This window comes from Emydura macquarii, unplaced genomic scaffold (genome assembly GCF_026122565.2).
Source record: "Emydura macquarii macquarii isolate MOO-44397 ecotype Brisbane River unplaced genomic scaffold, CSIRO-AGI_Emac_v2 contig_1254, whole genome shotgun sequence".
Taxonomy (NCBI): Eukaryota; Metazoa; Chordata; order Testudines; family Chelidae; genus Emydura; species Emydura macquarii.
Window position 1 is genome coordinate 342,330 of NW_027131391.1, and position 20,467 is coordinate 362,796.

The window sequence follows — 20,467 nt, forward strand, 5'->3', positions numbered from 1 at the left end:
ATGATATCACTTCCCAAAGTTGTCAGTATTGTGACTGGTAAAAGGGAATATGTCCCTGAGTTCACAGAGGTAACCTCTGAGGAGGGAAAGGCAGCTGAGAGGAGAGGAAAAGTCTCAGGCCCCTTATCAGCAGAGAATATCAGTGTGTCCCCAAAGAAAGGGAGAGAAGCTGCTGGTGACAGCTCTCTAAGAAAGCCACAGCCAAAGTGAGTTTGTTGTGGAGCAAAATGCTGATACCTTTCTAGGGAGCATCAAAAAAGACATCCACAGTATGCCCCAGATAGGGAGAACAGGGTAGGTTCTTTACAGAAGAGGCTAAAGAGTACTGGGAGGCTCTGATGGGGAAAAATAGAAGTCCTGGTAAGCTACAAACAATTGTTTTTGCCTTCAAAGTATCATGTGGAGTTAATGATACTAGCCCACAACTGTCCTTGTACCGGACACTTGGGAATAGAGGACATATGAAAGGTTCAAGAAAAAAATGTATTGGCTCAATACTTAAAATGAGGTAAAGAATTACTGCAGAAAGGGTGACTTATTTCAGAAGCAGAAAAAGTCTGTAAGACACCGGAAGGCTTCCTTGGCAATAATCAAGGAAACATTTTACAGGATTGCCATGGACATTAAAGAACCCTTATCCAAGCCAAAACAGACAGGGGAAAAAAATATTGGTAGTAATGGATTTCACCACTAGGTATCCTGAGGCAGTTGCTCTGTCTAATATAGAGGCTGAAACAGTGGCTAAGGTATTGTTCACTGTATTTAGCACAGGTTTCCCAAGGAAACCTTGTCAGATTGTGGGTCAAATTTAATGTCCCCCCTATTTAGTAAGTTATGGAAGATGTGTGGGCTAAACCAATTAAAATCTGCCCCATTTCATCCAGCGAAACAGTTTAGATTAAAGATTTTGGAATCCCACTGAACCTATGTTAAAAATATATGTAAACATAAAGGAGAGGGACTGGGATGTAGTATTATTTTACCTGTTGTTCTCTTCTTGGGAGGTGCCCCAAGAGTCCAAATAGGCTGAACCCTGTGATCTTCTATATAGGTTAAAAGTCAGAAGGCCTCTAGATCTCAGAAACACCTGGAAGGGTGGCTTTGAGGCAGAGGGGGAGCCAGTGGCTGAATATGTGCAAAAATTTAGGGACTATTTAAAGGTTCAGCAAAACCTCCAAAAAAGCCAAACTGCTCAGAAAATGTAGTAGGACAGAAATACCTGCGAGCAATCATTTGATGTGGGGGACTTGGTGCTGGTATTACTCCCTGTGAAGAGGTACAAAGGCAGAACTTATGGAAGGAGCCTTTTGAGGTGGTGGAAAAGGTTAACAGTGTTACATACAACATACATAAGCCCTACAGCAAGACAGCTCCACAGACAGTGCATGTGAACAGGTTAGAAATGTAGCAATTGAGAAGACATTGTAAACAGGACATATGGTGCAGAGGAGGATTCTCAGATTGTACCTCTCATTGATTTGATGGCTGAATGCCATAGTAACACCTCAGTAGAGAACCCTGAGGCATGTGAAGAGAACCCTAGCTGAAAAGGCAGAGGTTATGAGTGTGTTCCAGAGTCACTAGGAAGTATTTTCCAGTAGGCCGGATCTGACTCAAAGAGGTCCATCAGACTAACATTGTGGAGCCACAACCTGCCCCCAGCACAGCATATCAAACCACTGGAAAAATGCAGGAGCAAATTCAAAAGGAGATAAAAAGCATGCTGGACATGGGTATAATTAAAGGGTCAAACTGTCTCTGGACTTCTCCAGTTGTTAGGGCTCCCAAAAAGGATGTGACTATAAGGTTTGTGTTGATTACAGAAGACTTAATGCCATCACGGTTCCTGGTGCATATCTTATGCACAGAATTGATGCAGTTAGATGCTCTAGGCAAGCCAAAATACTTATGCACGCTAGACCTAATGAAAGAATATTGACAAATCCCATAAGATAATGAAATGCAGAAAAAAAATCCACCTTCATTACTGATTTGGGACTTGATTTTATTTTACAATTAAGAATTTTCCTCATTCCAAAAATACAAAACCTACACTGAAGAGGTAAGGGAATAAGAGTCAGAAGGGTATTTTTTCCTTAACAATCTTCTCTTATTTCTGTTTTTAGGGAAGCCTCGGACCCTTCTGCTTCCTTATATTTTTGGGGATCCTTGTCTTCTCATCAATCTTCATCTATCTGTTCCTCCCTGAGACAAAGGGGAAGTCAATCATGGAAATTAAAGGAGAATTTAATAAGCTAAATTTTGGAAGGAAACAAGCTGTGGGCACAGAAAATAATTTATCTAAGGAACACACCTTCTGCACCAAACTCTGACTGCTCAGATGGGAAGTTTTATATATTAAAAGGATAGGAAGCACGGTTGCATTCAGACTGAAATATAATCCTAAAATGGATTTTTAGCTTTACTGTCTCATTCTTATTTTCACAAAATTATACAGACTATGAAATTCCTCATGCTTAAGTCTTATTTTCCTCCAGATAGCCAAACATTTTCAAGGTTACTTAGGTCACTCAATTTGAACTCCAGTAAATCCTGCACCAGGGTTCACTAGCACCAGGCCCATGCTTAATCTGTTTCCCCTATTCCTGTGTGTCTTTCATATTGCAACAAAGGAAAGATTTTACAAGAAACAGGAAAATGAAACTCTAAAAATAAAAACCATTGGGGGGGGGGGGAATTAAGCAGGTGAAGTACCTGAAATTACTTTTAATTTATTTATTTAAGTTGACTAAATTTCAGATTGATTATGGCCCTGATTCAAAGCTCATGGAAGTCAATGGGATCAGAACCTATGCCTTTTCTTGAGAAAGAAAGCAAGATTAGATGTTTAGGAAACAATGAAGACCTTGTAAAATAGCTATTGATAAAGTGGAGGTAAAAGCATGCTAAAAAAGCATCATTGTAAATAGTTCAGCCAGACTGCATGACCCACATCAAGAGAATTAATTAGTGTACTTATCAAACAAATGACAATTATCATGGAAAAATTGGATACATTTACAGAAGACTAGGAAAAAAGTTGTACCAGTCTTCAAACGAGAAGAGAGAACATAACTATTACTATCTAGTAAGTCTAATTTCTATCTCTAGTAAAAGTAAGAATTTTAAAAGGAAAAAGTCATTTAAATGTCTAAGGATAATGGAATCATGAAAAACAGCATCTTGTCAAAAATCATTGCTTTTCTAATAGAATTATAAAGGTAGTGGATGAAGTGAATATACTAAATATTATATTTATATTTCAGTAAAGCATTTGATATAGTGTCTAATGAAATCTTAGACTTACTTCACATTGCTTTGGATTAGAATATTGTAATATGAACTGAATATCCTGAATTTAAAAAGTGTAAATATAAAATGGCAGCATACTCAACTGAAGTGAAATGTCTAATGAATTATCAGAGGGATAGGTAGTGGCGACCAATTTATTTAACATCTTCAAGAGGCAGTAGACTGCATATATACTAAATCTGCAAGTGATTGTACATTGGGAGTAGTTAAGAACTCAGTTCTTCAGCTCTTCACTTCGGAAGGTTAGAAATATTTGAAGGAAACAAAATGATATTCAGTCCAGAAAAAGCACTGCTCAGTGGGAGCAGTAAGCATGAAGGAAACCTAAGAATACCAGACATCACTGAGTTGTTAAGCATAACTTTGCACTAAGATATATGGCTACCTACCAAAGCATTATATTGATCAGCAAGGAAACGATTTTCCCTCTTTGGGTTGTGTTAATGCAACACCTGGAATATTTTGTTCAATTCTAAGCATCTTAATATCAAAATATTGACAAATTATAGGACCTCAGCAAAAAACATTAAGGGGCTAAATGGACTGACTTATGAGGAAAAATTTTAAAAGGCTAAATATGTATAGCTTGGCTAAAATGACTACTACAGAGCAAGTAGAGAGAATGTACAAATATTTGAATGGCCGGCTATAAACAACAAAGATCAAGATAAATTATTTAGGATGACAAGAAAGGATAAATGAGAGTTATGGATGAAATTAGGAAAGAAGATTCAGGCTGAATATGAGGGAAAGTTTCGTGATAGTGAAATCGATTGGACTGTAGAACAGTCTCTTCAGGAATGTGACGGAAACCTCATTGCTTCCATTACACTGCACAATGCTTTAGTATATACATCTTCGGGATCAGCCCTGTATTGGCGGCATGGAGATTAACTAAATAACCTACCAGACACAGAAAAGACCTTTTGTCTATGGAAAAGTGAAAATGGATATCAGAAAATGAAATACAAATCTCAAAAGTTTTTGTATTATCTAACGATCTGCTTTCTTAGTCAGCACACAAGGTTTCTGAGAATTATATCAGATGTTTCCTGAGAGGTGAAAGTTTGTTAGAGAATTGTTTGTATATAAAAAGTTTGTAAATGACATTTTATTAGACCAAGTAGAAAATTAGATAATTAGAAGCTGGCTGGAAGATTTGTCTTAATCTTTCCAAGCTACCAAAACTGCACACAGTAGAATTTATGACTCAGAACTAGTTGGTCAAACTGTCTTCCTTCAACAACTCATGAGAGAAGAAAAAACAAAATGGTCCTATCGATATAATAAATAACAATTTCCGTCAGCACTGGTTTATTGACAATATGGACTGAGCATTTCTCTTGGGTTTCTGTTTGGGTGACATCTTTTAACGTTTCTGAGACAAGGAGTCCAGTCCTGCAGCCCTTATTTACACAAGTAGTCCTTATTCATGTGAGATTTCCCCTTGACTTCAATGGCACTAATCATATGAGTAAGGACTACTCATGAATATGCGCTACAGGCTTAGCTCCCAAATATACAGCAATATATCGCCTCTGATTTTTTGGGAGATGACAGAATCCATTTTAACCTAAATCAATAAAAGCCAGCTGTAAATTGAATTAAGGCATTTAAACTGGTCCAACAGCAGTGTTTACACAGGGCTGTAAGCAAGCTCTTTCTTTCTTCCAGCAGTTAGGGAGTGGTGATTCTAATTTACTAGACACCTGCTAGCCAATTTATATTTTATTGATTTTTTTCTTCCCCCCCAAAATGAGGGAAGAACAGACCAAAAAAGGCAGAACAGAAAGATAAAGGAATGGAATGGAATGGAAGGGAAAGAAAAGGAGGGGAAGTAAGGAGGGGGGAAAAGAACAACCTCTTCATTTCCATCTGCTCACATTAATCTCTCTTAATGATCTCTGGTTATTATGTTTAAAATTTAGCCCTGGTCTTGTGATAGGTGAAAAGATCATAACTCGCATAGCTGCAGCTATATATAAAGCCATTGGTAGAGAGATTCTCATGTATGTTTACTTGAAATTTCTATGATCCTGGGTGTTGGGAATGTCCCACTCCCTAGTTCATGTGACTGACACTATCCTGATGTGGAATAGATCCTGGAACACCTCAGGCAACTCACTGCCGTCTCTGGCACAGGCTATAGTCCCACTCTCCACAGAGCAGGACACTCACCTGAAATGTAACCCAACTGAGAGACTCTCCAGCTATCTGATCCAGCCTCATTAGGATGACCCTTCATTCTGTTTTGGCTGGGACAGTTCCTTTTTTAAGCCCTGTCCCAGCCGTCCTGACTTTTTGGCAAAAGTGGGCAGGGGGGGAGGAGCAGCGATGCCAGCCCCACAGGGTGGACAGGCAGTGCTTGGACGGGCAGTGACACCAGCACTGCACAGGGTGGGGGTGGGGAGCGGTAGGGCTCGAGCTAGCCCCATGCAGTGTCCCATTTTCCCTTTGGGAAACATAGTCACCCTGAGCCTCATGGCATCCTGCAGCATCCCTGAGGATGAGTCAGTCTACTCTTTCCCATGCTCCCTACTCACAGGGCCCAGTTCCTGTGATGCTGCCTCAGGGGGCCTCATGCTATTCACAGCAAATCTGAACACACTATCTCCTCCAAATGGCCTCGCTCCTCAGGGATAACAAGGGAGGGTGATCCTCTGACTGTCCCCTCAACCACCCAACTGGGCCCCAAGTCCTCAGGTTTGATGAGGGAGAAGATCTTCCCAATGTCCCCACAGTCTCTTCTCTGATATTACGAGATGTGGGGGCCCTGCTCACCAGCCATAAGGCCTGAGCTAAAGTCCATTGATGTTAATGGGAATCTTTCCATTGACTTTGGGCCAGCCTCACATAACAAATGCTCGTTGTGTTATTTTCTCATATTTTATTCCATGTAAAGTGCTCCCAGAAGAACCCACAGTTATGCAAGGTTTCTACATTTGTTACTATATTTAACATTGCAAAACAGTCCCCATTATAACCCCCTATTCTCATATATTTGTACCTTTCTGAAACATTCACTTTTAAAATATTTTTCATGCTTGGCCTGTATCCAAAAGTGAATTGTTTAAACTTTAAACAAAATCTGGTTTTGGTTTGTTCTGAGAGAGTGAAAAATACACACTTTCCCCACTGTAATATATTTACAGTTCCTACTTGCATTAACATACAGAGTCCAGCAGATGGCTTAGGGAAGAGGCTGGCTAACTCTAACCCTCACAAGTGAGTCAGAGTGGGACGTGATGAAGGAACTGATGATTCTTAGGAGATTCTAATTAATTATTATGCATTTGTGAGGCTTTTTATAGAGGAGAGAGCAGCAGACCAGGTATACTGTGAGACAGCCCAGAGTGTAGTAGCTTCAGAGAAGATTTTAACCTAACGGCTAGTAAAAGGCTTCTCTTGTAATCAAAAGATGCCTAAATTCATTATTAATACAAATGTAAGGAAGGATGAAGTGCCAGATTGTTTGATAGAAGAGCTCACCCAGCAACTACCAAAAGCATTGGGCAAACCGGCACAGGTAAGCAGAAAAGGTTCAAACAATTACTATATCTAGGCACAATTTAGTATATACTGAGGTACTTCCATGTGTTCTTTTCTGGATTAAGACATCTATTGTTATTTCACTGAATTCCTGAAAAATGTAACAGTATTCAGAACCTTTTATTCACACACACATCCCAAACACCTTTCTATAATTTACCTAAAATAATTCAAGACCTGAACAACAGCCTGTGTATAACATTTAAGATGATTCATAAGGAAACAAAATAATTCACTTGATGTGGAAACCATAACTTAACTTCCTGATTTTGTGTTTAAATTCCCCTTTAATGTAGGTTTTTCTACAACTGACATATATACTGCATATGAAGTCCTGAGATCTAGGTTGCAGTCCCAGTTTTGCCACAGGCTTTCATGACATTTTGGCATGCAATACTCAACCAATATGTTGCACTGACATTGAATTTTGCGTTGAATTTGTTTTTAAAATCAAGAAAAATGGACTGACTTCAAATTAAAATAAATGGACACTAATGTGCAATTCAGATAAGTTAATGTACCACTGTTGAAGTCAATAGAGTTGTCCCAGCTAATACTAATGTGTCTTTATGTAAATCTTTCCACATACACAGGACTACAATTGAAATAAATGCAATGTTTGTTTTAATGGGCTAGATTCTCATCTTGGCTTGATAGGAATTATTCTGAGCCTAGTTTAAATCTAAAATACAGCCCATTGTGTGAAGTGCCTAATGCATACTCACTGCAATTTTCAGAATGTATCAAAGTACTTTATGTATGTGATTTTCCAGCAAGATATTCAAACACATCTCTATTATTTCTGAACCAAGAGGACCAAAATCAGTTGTGGTGTAAGTAAGTGCACATATGGAGCTGAACCTGCTGTACATCAGGGCTAGATTTAGGTCAAGATTTTCAGAGGCATTTTTTCATTTTTGAGGGTTAAGTCTATGACAACTCTAAAGTTTTTAAAAGAAACTATTTTTCAGTTGTTATCTTATGTTTCTTAGAACATGCAAATATCCTTTTCACATTCTTATAACTCAAACAGATTTGTTACTAACCAAAGAAACTTTAGTTTGGGATTAAGAACAAGCATGTAAATGTCAACCAAAAAAGTAGTATAAAACACTTGTTTGAATAGTGCCCTGCTTTGGAAGAGAGGTAAGACATTTGGTTCAGTATTGTGGAAAAAGGATGGGGAACTAAGAAATACGATCTAAATATAAACAGGTAATTAAGCATTTTAAGTGTTAGCTTTCGGATTGAAGCTCTTCCCTGAAAAGTGACATTGTGACAATGGTATAAATAGGGCTAATATTTTCTGTGTGACTACATGTAAGATTTGTTTAATTCAGTCATTTTTCCAACTAGTAGCCCAGCAAACTCAATTTGGACTTAGAATCAAGCTGAGCTCTCCTCTTCTCCAACACTTCATGCCACTAAGACACTGCAAGCCAAATGTTGCCCTCAGTTACACAAGTGCAACACTATTATCTTCATATTCTGACTTCGCATTACACACATGCAACCCCACTAAAAAGTAATGGATTTGCATAGATGTGTCAGTGAGGTAATAAACTGTGGCCTCTAGTATCTTTATTTCTGGTGATAATGTACGAGAAAGAAAGAATTCAGACTGAGTTTCAGGACTCAGATCTCTGGCTGAGTTTGCAAAGAAAAGACATTTTGTTTGCAGGCTGACAATTTTACATGCAATCAGAGTGAACCAATGAACATGTGACCACAGAATTAAGGCTGGTTGAAATTTTTCCATCAAAACTATTTTTAATGGAAAATTGGAGTTTCGACTAACTGAATTTGCCATGGAAAATTTCTGTTTTGTGCTGAAGATCTTGATTTTTCATCAGAAACTGAAATGTTTTAAGTTTTGACAAAAAGTCAGTTTTCCACGGGATCAGAGTGGGGATGGCATTTTCTGACCAGCTCTACATAGGAGGTCACGTCTAGAGATAAACCAATTTAATCTCTCATCCAGTTGTTTCCATAGCCCCATACTGAGATCACAAATGTTGTGTAAAAGCAGATGGAAGCAGAAACTGGATTGGGGGGAGAGGGGGGAATTGTTATTCAAACAAGTGAAATAAAAATGCAAAATTGCTTTTTGTATAAACAAGCTCCTTTTTCCAGAAGCAGCTCTTCTTTATATTGAATACTTAGAAAAAACAAACTATTTTCAATGTGGAAAAGGAAATGCCTGCTGAACAATCCAATACAGCCAGCCTCTGCCTCGGGTGTTTCAATGTGAAGCAGCAATGTTTAGGAGTCAAAGGTCGGGCTTGTAAAGGATTCTCTTGCATTTCCACAGAATTGGTTGGGTAAGGACTGATGGTTTAATTGCTGCTGTGTTTCACTTATAGGCACCCACTGATGGGGAAAAAAGAATAAAGGTGAAGTACATGCTTACAACATTTGATAGGAGGTTTTACAGTTACTAGAATCAGTGCTGTGTAACAGTTTTTACTACAGATGTTTGAATTCATGGTAAATAATATTTGCTGTGAAATTGGGGCAATTTCTCAATTATTCAGATATGTATCTTTATCTGACTTGCTCAAGTTTTTAATAATTGTTATCAGTATCAAATAACACAGTCCTCCAAGCTTCTGCTTTGCATAGATTCTTAGATTTCAAGGCCAGAAGGGACCCCTGTGATTATCTAGTCTGACCTCCCATACAACATAGGTGCTAGAACTTTCCCAAAATAATTCCTTTTGAACTAGAGCATAATCTTTTTTAAAATCAATATTGGATTTTTTTTTTTTTTAAACTGCCAGTGATGGAGAATCCACCACAACCCTTGAACTTATGCATATGCAGGAGTCTTGCATAAACACCACTTCTTTCAAAGCACCATCAAGCATTAGCCGAAACAAGGAGAGACTAGCATATACGTTCTGGCTGCCTCCAACCAAAGCTGACCTAAAAAAATCCGCTAGATAGTAAATACAAGTGCCTTAAGACAGTGAGAAGACAATCGTTTGAGTTTTAGTGAAGGTCACAGAGTGTAGTGAATCTCATTAAAAGCTTTCTGGGTCATATCCTAGTAGAAGTAGTAAGAATACCCAGTACTAAACTGCTTGCTCTCTGCTTGCCTCATTACCAAATCCATAGGGACTTTTTAGCCAACAAAGATCCATGACTACATTACTGACATCAAGGTACTAAAATACCACTTTTAAACAGCTATTGCTCCCAACAGACTTTGCAAGGATCTGCTTTCTTCACTAACACCAAAGAGCTGGTGGGAATTGCATCAGATGTTTACTGAAAGACTGTTAGAGAAGTTTATATGAAAAGCAAGGCACAAGTTGCCTGTTCATTAATTTTTTTAAATGGCTAAAAAACTGGTTTATGACATTCTCAACTTTTTCAGGTCAGAATAGACTGTATTCATCACAATTCACTGCTCAAAACTAGTTGGTGGCACTATTCTCCATATTAATACACAAGTGAAAGGTCTAAAATGTTCCCAAAATTTAATCTTTATTTAATAAATAATTTTCAAAGCACAAGCTACCTTCCAGTCTCTAAAGAAGCAGTAGCTTTCATGAATAATAATACACAGCTTGGTCAAGTACTGTGCCATACTGACACCTTTTCATTAGCAGAGGAGCAGTTTAGAAAACTGGGTTCCCTATTCCATTGCAGGAAGATATCTTCAAACAATAGAAGAAAGATGCCAGAACTTCCAAGGAAGGATTCCCTCAGAATGTCTATATAATTAGGGTTTGATAACACCATACCACCCATTGTAGTAGTGAGTTAGGCATGTTCTTGATTAGGACTTTGATAATAGTCATTGAAATTGAGCATTCTAACACTTAATTTGTAATTTGATTATTAGGTTACCAATAGTCACCAGGTGTAGGACCTTCTTCTGTGATAGACTGATTCATATCTATAGCTCATTTTCCACTCATCTCACCTTCCTGTCCAAGAATCAGTTCTTTTTTAAATCAATTAAACAAGCCAACCTCATGCCTAGATTCCACAGTACCTTTGGAAATATTTTAATATTAACTCCAGTCTGATACGCACAGTTGAGGCAATTCAGTGAGCCAAATTCATCCCTGGTGTAAATCCAAGAAAGTCAATTACATTACACTAGGAATTAATTTGTTCACTATATCCCAAACTACTTATATTTTCCTCCCAGACCTCATCCTTTTCACTTACCATTGAGAACACTTTTCTCTCCAGTTCCTGCAGTCATAATGTCAATATCATCTTCAAGTTCTCTTAGCTTTCTTCCACCTTCAGGCTTTTGGTAATTTCTTGGCTTTCCTTTCTGTATTATCACTAAAGTCAATCCTTTCCTCTCCATTCCTACTGCTTAAACCAAAGTACACAGCATGGTCACCCCTGTAATCTTTTTTCTGTAGATTCTCTTCCCCACCACTCTACTAAGAAGACTATTAAATAGAATGAGTGTTTGCATCCTCAAAACTTGCAGTCTGATTCCCAAGGAAAATCCTTTCAAGTCAATGTAGTGCCAGGACATGGTATTTACTTTGCTACTATGAATTGGCAGACTGACAGTAGAAAAACATGTGGTCAGTCAGCAAACTCTCTCTCAAGAGATATTCATAGGAGAAAAATAAATTAAATTACAAAACAGAACACCACCTACTCAGAGTTTCAAACATTCCTATGAGTCCTGTGCATGAAATTTGATCACCCACATGATATTTCCCAGTCTCCTAAGTAGCTACTCTTATAGCTCTTCTGTTGAGCTCCTGTGCAAGGGGATGGAGAAAGTCATCTGTTGTTAACTCTTTGCTCCCTGAGGACCAGCTATTTTTCCTGCATAGACATACTGGAGAAACAACCTAGATGTTTCTGGTACTACAAGCAGAAATAACAAGATTAACAAAGTTGGCATGTAATTGGCCATAATTAGGCTTTCAATTTTACACCATAAAGATAAGGGCATTGCCTCTTTCTTAATAGTTTTATTAGCTTGACTGCAGCATCAAAAAAGACATGGGTGAGAGGATGTACATTCTCACGTCAATTTCTCTATGTGCTACTTTTAAAAGAGAATGAGAGGGTATTTGAGTATATAAATAAAAGGAAATAAGGAATATAACAATATTTTCCTGAAACTTTTTAATATGTTTCATCACTCTTTTTAATAAACATCTTTATTTTATAAAAAATAAAGCTTTAGCTCTCTGTGGCTGTTAACTGAATGATTAAGGCTTTCAAAAGCCTTTCATAATAGCAATCTGATTCCCCACGTAATGGCAGAAACAAGAGCTGAGATGTAGGCAGGAGCATCACTTTCAAAGGCAAGGTGAGGTATTTTAATTTGATACAGAAATAGACAGGAAACGAAAGGGATTGCAGGCCAGGAGAAGTGACATGAGAGGTAAGAAGCTAGGCCTCAAATATATTTAGGCACTTAAATCCCATAGATTTTAATGCAGGTTAGGGACCAAAATATCTTTGTGGATCTGGGCCCTGGACACTTTAGAAAAAAAATCACACTAAATGCCCAACTGCAGCTTTTGGTACCTAAATGCCTTTAAAAATCTGGCCCTTAGTGACTTTTTGAGAGCAGTTCCAATGTGTGTATGTCAGATAACATTTTGAAGCTTCCCCCAGTAACAAAAGTCTTTAGAATGTGCATTTTAGTCTCAACTGATACACACTAATTATTATTATTTTTGGTAGTGGAGGGTGTAAATGAATTAACCCTATCATCCCACCTGCTTTACTTCATTGTCTGCCCCTGCTGGTATTTAACAGAGCAGGGGGTGGTGGGTGAAAGCTTGAGAAGGAAGTCTGCACCTCCTGTGTTTCAGAGTAAAAGTTTCGGAATAAAATGGAGGCCTTGACAGGGATTTCCATGTCTCTCTGGAGAAGTGGTTGGGGCAAGCTTGTTGATTAACTGCTGCTGAGTTCTAGTGATGCACTGCTAATGAACACAGGAAAGAAAAAGAATAAAAGCCAGGTGGATGCCTGGATCTGACAATCTGCATTAGAACCAGTAAAAATTATAGATTTTACATTAGATTTTTCTCCTTTTTATGCATTATGCACAAAAGCAGGATTACGCTATATTTTGTTTAATAAGGATGCTGATCTAGAGTTCATGCTGTATCAGCTCATATTTAACCTCACCCGATAAGACTGCAACAGAAGCCAAGGAGGTGTAAAATCTCTCTAGAATGCAGGGCAAAATCAGCTGCAACTTAAACTTCACAGACAGACATTTCAAAATCCCCTTACTTTGACAGGCTATTACGTTGCCATGAGATGTTAAGAGTTTGAACCCCCTAGTTAAAACATCCTTTATATCAGCACCATAACACTTGAGTCCATTTTACAAATGTGTACTTAAGTGAGACATCCACAGCAACACTTCAGTGCTCACCGCTCAAGTTTCCACTTATGGAGCTACAGGTGGGATTTGCACATGTACTTAGTATCACTCTGGCACTGCTCCCATCAACTTTAATGGGAGCAAAGTTAGACCAACACACACCATCTTTTAAAATCCCTCCTGAAATTCATCCCGCTGTAGAGGGCAAACATGCCTCCGTACCACTTAAATAAGATTTAAGCCCTATTCTGAGGGTGTAAGTGGTGAACTAGCTTTGTGCTACCCCTCTGCAGAGAAATGACTGTCCTCTGACTAAAATGAAAGTGTGTGAATTTAAGTGCTAATGTAAGCACCCATTCGCCCTCCTCCCTAGGCACCCTGTTTGGCAATAGTTCTCCCATTGCATCACTCATATGCACAAAGAGGGGTAGCTGGTTGGGTGTGTAGCAGCTCAGCTACTTTTTATATTTAAGTAGTCAGTTAAAACTTATTTTTACCTTACAGCATCAGTATAGTGGGAGGTTTGTATCTGTGAGGGTGTAAATAACTGGCACTCTCACTCCTTCCCCACTTCTTATGAAGGAATCATTTTCATAAAAGGTCTAATGGACATTTGCTCCTTTGAGTTAAAATGGCAGCAGAGCCTACTGCCACCCATTTTCCTCACTTAGGAAACTAATCCTGATTCTTAGATTTAATCAAAATTCAACATGCCTAGCTGTGTATCCATTAGGGAGCATTGTGAGTGGAAGAAGAGATGCCCCTGTGGTGGAGAGGAAGAGCAGGGGAGCTATGATATCTGCTATAACTTAATACAGGCAAGGACAGATACTGCACAGTTGCAATGCAGCAATTACTGAAGTGCACCCCATACCATCATTTTAGTACTTTCTAAGAAAATAGTTCTACCATAGATGGAGTAATGAGAATAGCATCCCCCGGCACAAATGCTACATGTTGGAAGCATCCCTGGCTCTTGTTTCGAGCTGGCTTGTTGGGTGATGTGCCATAAAAAACTCCTAAAAATGGTGCTGCACAAGTGTGACCAAAAGCACCCCCTCTAGTCAGACTCTATCGTAATCTTTGTACAAAGTAAACCTTGAGGTATCATTTGAAAACTAATTCACTGGTCAATAATATCATGGTGAAATGGATGTAGCAATATTATATTTAAAGTTATGAAGTCCCCCTGTATGATGCTGTTAGCATATGTCCAAAACCAGACAGTCCTACCTAGGCAAAAATTGTTAAACAGGCCTCTCCTAACCAAAGAAACTTGTGTTTACCTCAAGTAAACAGGGACCTCAGGACAGCAGAGATGGCAGGAAACAAAACTACTTGAATTTCAGCAAACAAGTGGGGGTAGGAAGGAGTCTGGTGGTGAAGGAACCTCACATTCTCTCACCTACCTCACAGTTGGAATGAACTTTATTTGTGGGGATAGGGGGAGGTAAACCTTCAGAAGAATCTTTTATAGTCCATTGACTCCTTAAAATGGAAAGGGGTCGAGAACCCCTAGTTCTTTCACCTAAACGCTATTGGGCATCTGGGAGAGATCCTGACCAAGGAGAGCATCAGCCACCCTCTTAGTGGAAAACTGGAGGTGAGAAAAGTGATCTTAAACAAAGCCTTGAACCAAAACTTGCACAATTAGAGTTTAGACTTTTAGATGTGTTTTCACTTGTAGTCAGAGGTAACCATTTCTAACTTTCTCTCATACTAGAAATGATTTCAAGTGAATTATTGTTAAAACTTGTTTTATTTTTCATTCAAATCTAATGCTCTATTTAAACTGAATGGTTAAAGTAACCAACTGTTGGATCTTAAATACTTAAAAGGGCAGCAACTGTCAATATCCCTCTGATTGTTCCAGGACAGGACAGGATGTACCAAAACATGGTTTTGGGAAAATCCAGGACTGGGAGTGTATGCAGTCACCATACCACTTGTTAACCAAGGCTGGTGGAAGCCAGTGGAAATCTGGGGGATTGCAGGTAGACTCCAGGATCCAAAGCATTGGACCAGGATTGCCCAGTACATAGAGTGCATGCTTGTTGAGGATTGTGGGTGATCCAGGCAGAGAGCCACAGTGACAAAGGCACTGTGATACACTTAGGACTATAGGGGAAGAGGGGACAACTCACTGGTCTTGTATGCACCCCAGAATGTGACAAACTAGGGTGAAAAATGCATCTATAAGGGGAGAATTCCACAGCACAAAGGGCAAATAAGGGCTTTAACTACCATTGACAGTCAATGGGATTCAGGCACTCAAGTGTCATTTGTACCTTTGAAAATCTTCCCCACAATGACAAAGCAAATTTTTTCCTCTCACAGTATCTAGCACTGCAGATCTCTACTGATCAGCTGATGTCCTTCCATGGCTCCTCAGAGCCCTGTGCCATGTGCTTTCTCTACAGCATTGGCAAAATAGGAGGCCAGGAGAATAAGGATTACTCCAAGCTGTTGTGTGACCTGCTGGACAAACATCTGAAAATACCTGCAGAGAGGTGAGCCTATACCGCAACTTGCCTGATTTGGGGTTTCACTATTTGTTAAAACAACTAACCCCAAACTACATAGCTCTTTGCATTAAGACTTTTTTGAACAACCTATTTGAAGATGCTAAAGTATTTAAACTCTGTATTGCCAATAATCATTAAAAATAGGAAGGGAATAACCCCTTTAACACAAATGGTAAGAGGTTGTGTTTTTGATGCTGAACATCCCAAGTTCAGTCAGTATGTGACCATAGCAACTTATTAGATACAACCACCTCACTAGCTACTATAGAAAAAAAAAATTGATATGAGAACTGAAACTGAAAAAAAGTTGAAATCCTATCACTTTAAAGGCCATACTTTAATTTTTAGCATGTAACATAGTAAATCTTTTTTTTCTTAAAGATGCAAACAAGTACATAATAGAAATTTAAAATGTTCAAATTTGTTTTTTATATTTCTTTCATTTTCCAGCAAGAAACATTGTACTAATCAGCATCAGTTGCTAGTTTTTATTAATTTCACTTTCAGGTTCTCATGCACTAGCATTTCAATGCAGTATCTAGGATGCAAACAAACTGCAGAGAAACGTTTGTTTAAAAACCTGTTTCCATCAGAATTTTTACAGAAGAAAAGCAGTATTTGTTGCTCTTCTTGTATGTAGGCCCAAACTGGACATGACAATGTCACTTTATTTAAAGTAAATAATTGTAAAGTAAGTTGAAACAATATGTACAAATTGACAGGAAGATAAGGAGAAAATATTAAACTGTCAAGCATCCACAAAAAGCTTAAGGAGCATGTTGTTCACAAAGACAGTAAAATCTGGAGAATATTCAGGAACATGGGGACATTTTACACAGCAAATATTTGTTTCACTAAGTGAAATCCAGAAGGTTTGCAGAGCTTTGTTCTCAGCATCTCTTTCTTCTCTTTCAGAATCTACATCAGCTACTTTGATATCAGTGCTGCCAATGTAGGCTGGAACCGTACCACCTTTGCTTAAGGCACCCATTTAAGCTAACGGGTGCTTAGTGGACCAGCATTTTATTCTGTGATTTCTGCTTACCATGGTTCCAGTCATACTTTCTGCATTAAGTGTGCAAATTCAAGGATCAGTGGTTCCTTACTAGGATGCTTACCTGTTGCTGCTTTAACATTCTTCTGTACCACACCTGTAAAAGAGAAGTAAAGACTTAGGAAAAAATGCTGAATGTGAGCCTCACTATGCAGAGATGTGGGAAGATGGGCACACTTTCAGCTGATCTATATAAGGGGTACTTTTTAATTGTACATTAGACTTGCTCCAAGGAGGATCAGTTGACTTATTAAATGTGAGGGGCAACCCATCTACACAAAGTTTTCCAAAGCTGCTAATACTAGTGAGAAATTTTAGTTTCCATTGCATAGACAAAGCCATAGAAAGAGAGAGGAAGCACAGCACTTGACACCCGATTGGCTATATTTCTATTGCCATCTAAAATTTAGCCAATCTGCAAAAGGCTCTTGATACTCTAGGCAATTTTAGAAGTATAGTTTACAGTCAGACTTCAATGGTAGCTTTATCTGAGGAAAAAGAGTACCGGATGGGCCATAACACTCCATTTCTAAAAGTCATATTACTGAGTAGGTTTTAAACCTGGTCAGGTTAATTCAGTTTAAAGAACCTGACTGGCCCAATTTGGCCTAAAATGTAGCCTTTGGTTTTTTTAAGCCACAAACAAAGCCAACAGAAGTTGGTCAAGGTTTCTGCAACATTACGAGTCACCAGATGTTGCCATTGTAAACAGTCTTGCTAGGTTTGTTTAACAGACTGTGCAGCCAGTTAAAAATCTTTGAAAAAATACATCAGATGTGGTGCAGGGTTTTTTGGCAAGTGAATTTATCACCAATAGACTTATCTCCTGCCTGAAGTGGTCTAAAGATTCATATTCATAGATGTAGCAGCTGAAGACTGGGTTTATCCAAACAATCACAAAACACTGGGCTCCACCATGAAAGCTATGCCAATGCAATTAAAAAAAAAGTTGTTCCTCTTTAGCACCAGCTTCCAAACACTGCAGTATTTCAGAGTCTGAGGCACTACAAAACTGACTAGAAACAAAAATCATCCCAGCTAGTCTACTTTCCACGTCCAATAAGAAAAAAACCAGATCTAAACACCATAAAAGTTTTAAAAAAAACAAAAAAAAACAAAAAACAGTCATTTAAGTTATTTCAGGTCTTGATCTAAGGTATTAGTTATACAATGCATAAAAGGCACATGCCATCCATCTCCTTCTTTCCAACACAAACATCTCTCCAGCAGTGGGGATACCCTACCATAATTTCCCCAATTCAGTTATCAATAAGTTTAGCCAAGATTTTTACATATCAAAACAAGCCCTCCATCATGTCTGAGACTCTCAGATAGCAACAGAGAGTTCAACAAACAAAAATCTTCTTCTTCCAGGCTTCTTCCCTAGAAGGCAACCTCCATCTCAGGATCAGGCTAATCCCACATCAGGGGCATTATTTAAGAAATATTCTGGGAGAGGCAGTTTGTCTTTCTAATGACCACATCCAAAGTCTTCAGGCAGGGAGAAGTAAGAAATACAAGATATAAGGGACACAGAGACTTAGTAAAAGTCAAGGGGCATAGAAGAGTAACACTCTTCGCTCCCCTCCCCCCCAGCCCTCACTGCAAATAGCACTCTATTCCACACCTAGATGCTTTACATACTAGGCACTCTTAACATAGATTCTTTCCCTGAAGCTAGGGCCATCCTACCAATTGCAGCTCTTCTCCCCCCAGCAGGAAGGACAGAACCCCTCATAACTCAGGCCACAACTATCTAAGTAGTTCCTTGCCTCTAAAGACTTCTTTCTCTGTAGGGTAACCCTTCACCTACCCTCTGATAGCCTTTTATCAGCTCCAGGTGCTCATTAGAAAAATTAGCTTCCAACCATCCACCTAGGGCAGTTGACAGGTGGGCCAAGATTGGCTCTTTCTCCTTAAAGATGTCAGTCATAGGTAGACTGGGGTCTGACTGCCCCTAAAAGGGCCAGTTACCCTGTGACACTATATAAGGAAATGTACTTCCTAAAAATGCTTTTTTAATATGAGTGTTTCTTTAAACACAGTTTAATCAAGTCAGCCAATGCAGAGAAGTTAAAAATTAATTTAGAAATGGTGTTCTAGCCCAGGTAGAAATCTGGTCTAGAACATGCTTCTAAACTTAGTTTACACATGCTTTTGGCCTGTTCATGCTGGCCCGCCTAACCAAGTTTAAACAGAATAAGCTTGAATTGATTTTAAATAGTATAAAAATACTCTGAATAACATGCCTCCCAGCCCACATTAGATATGGCCTTACTACCCTTCTTAGACTCAGAGCTGCTCACTTAAATTAAAGGGTACGGTTGCACTACAAACCTTCCTTGTATCTGTATTAGCAAAAATGTCTCCAAAATTTATACTTACACCAAAAAACATAGCTGTAGGAAGGCAGTTAGCTGCTTAACAGAAAGTATGGTCATATCTGCTACAAGAGGCCAATATCAGATCCTAGGATTTGGAATGTGCAGAGATAGTGAATGGAAAAATCCCATTCTTTTCCCCTCCCCTTTTTACCAATTGAGCAATTTCCAATGACAATGAAGATTAGAATGGAAGTTAGGAGCCTAAATCCCTTTGAGGATCTGGGCCTAGCTGTCCTGCATTACATTTTCAAAAAAAAAAAAAAGAGTGAACTCTGCTTACCCCAGCCCTCAAATATCATTAGCGCTTTGAGCCTGATTAATTTTTGTTTGTATAAATTCTTCCAGCATCTTTATTTCTTCCACACATTCCTTCCTAAGGTGTTCATTCATATTATTTTAATTATAAAATATGTAGCCATGCTTAGGGAAGAACAAAAGGCCCCAGGTCACATTTTAAAATACATGCTGTTTATCCAAAATAGTGAACAAGATGAGTGAGGGTGTGTGTGTGTGTGTGTGTAAAATATAAATTTGCAAGGCTGGAGGAGGTTAAGGGCCTGATTCTCTGTTGCCCTCCATTTTGTGAGTTAAACCAGTGCCAACTGGGTGTAAAATGCTACTGTTCTGATTTAGCAGCATTTTACACTCTCTTTGCATTGACGTAAATGACTACACAAAGTGCAGGGCAATCTACGTGCATCACAGCACACAACCCAGCAGAGGGCTCATCACTCAAGCAGCCTTATGGCCTCTATATAAAGTAGCTCCACTTCATCCATGAGCCAGGATAAAACCACTTCTGCATAATACAATTCGAACAAGAAAACATGGCATGGAAGCCATAGCACTGAGAAATAATTGATCATTTGCTGATTAATAGTGAAAAGCAAAGGAGAAGAACTGAAGAATTAACTCATACCAGCAACACAGAAATAAACCATGATTTACATTATGTGACAGGAAAAAACAGATGAAGCCATAAGCAGAGATGCCATTTATTTTCAAATAAAAGATCGACTTCAGGGTAGGGGTTGTGTCTTTCCTGTGGCCTCATCTTGCAAACATGCCAGTGATTAACCTTACCACCATGAGTAGTCTCACTGAAATCAGTGGAACCATTCATATGCATAAGTGTTTGCAGGATCAAGGCCTATATCGTACAGTGTCCAGCATAATGGGGTATCAGTCTGTATGAGAGCTTTTGGGTGTTACCATAATATACATATTTAATAATAATAAAGTAAATGACTGAGCAAAGGAAGAAATGGGAAGAATTCTGTAGAGAATCTAGGGAGGAGGGGAAACTATA

General features: G+C 38.7%; 2 protein-coding genes across 4 annotated transcripts in view; both read left to right on the forward strand.

The window, feature by feature from the left end:
* Positions 1-7,760, forward strand: part of LOC137154375 (solute carrier family 2, facilitated glucose transporter member 11-like) — a 25,714-nt gene extending 17,954 nt beyond the window's left edge. For 2 of the 3 annotated variants that reach the window (XM_067549966.1, XM_067549967.1), the window contains one exon: positions 2,127-5,207. In XM_067549966.1, coding sequence (XP_067406067.1) covers positions 2,127-2,333 — 207 coding nt within the window. In that variant the 3' untranslated portion in view covers positions 2,334-5,207. Of the gene's footprint in view, positions 1-2,126; positions 5,208-7,157 lie in introns of those variants that run through there. The other variant, XR_010920200.1, reaches the window with a different exon arrangement.
* Positions 6,156-16,879, forward strand: LOC137154376 (macrophage migration inhibitory factor-like). The gene is made up of 3 exons (XM_067549969.1): positions 6,156-6,838; positions 15,533-15,705; positions 16,636-16,879. The coding sequence occupies exons 1-3, from the start codon at positions 6,731-6,733 to the stop codon at positions 16,700-16,702; spliced, it is 348 nt and encodes a 115-aa protein (XP_067406070.1). The 5' UTR covers positions 6,156-6,730; the 3' UTR covers positions 16,703-16,879.
* Positions 16,880-20,467: the final 3,588 nt, after the last annotated feature.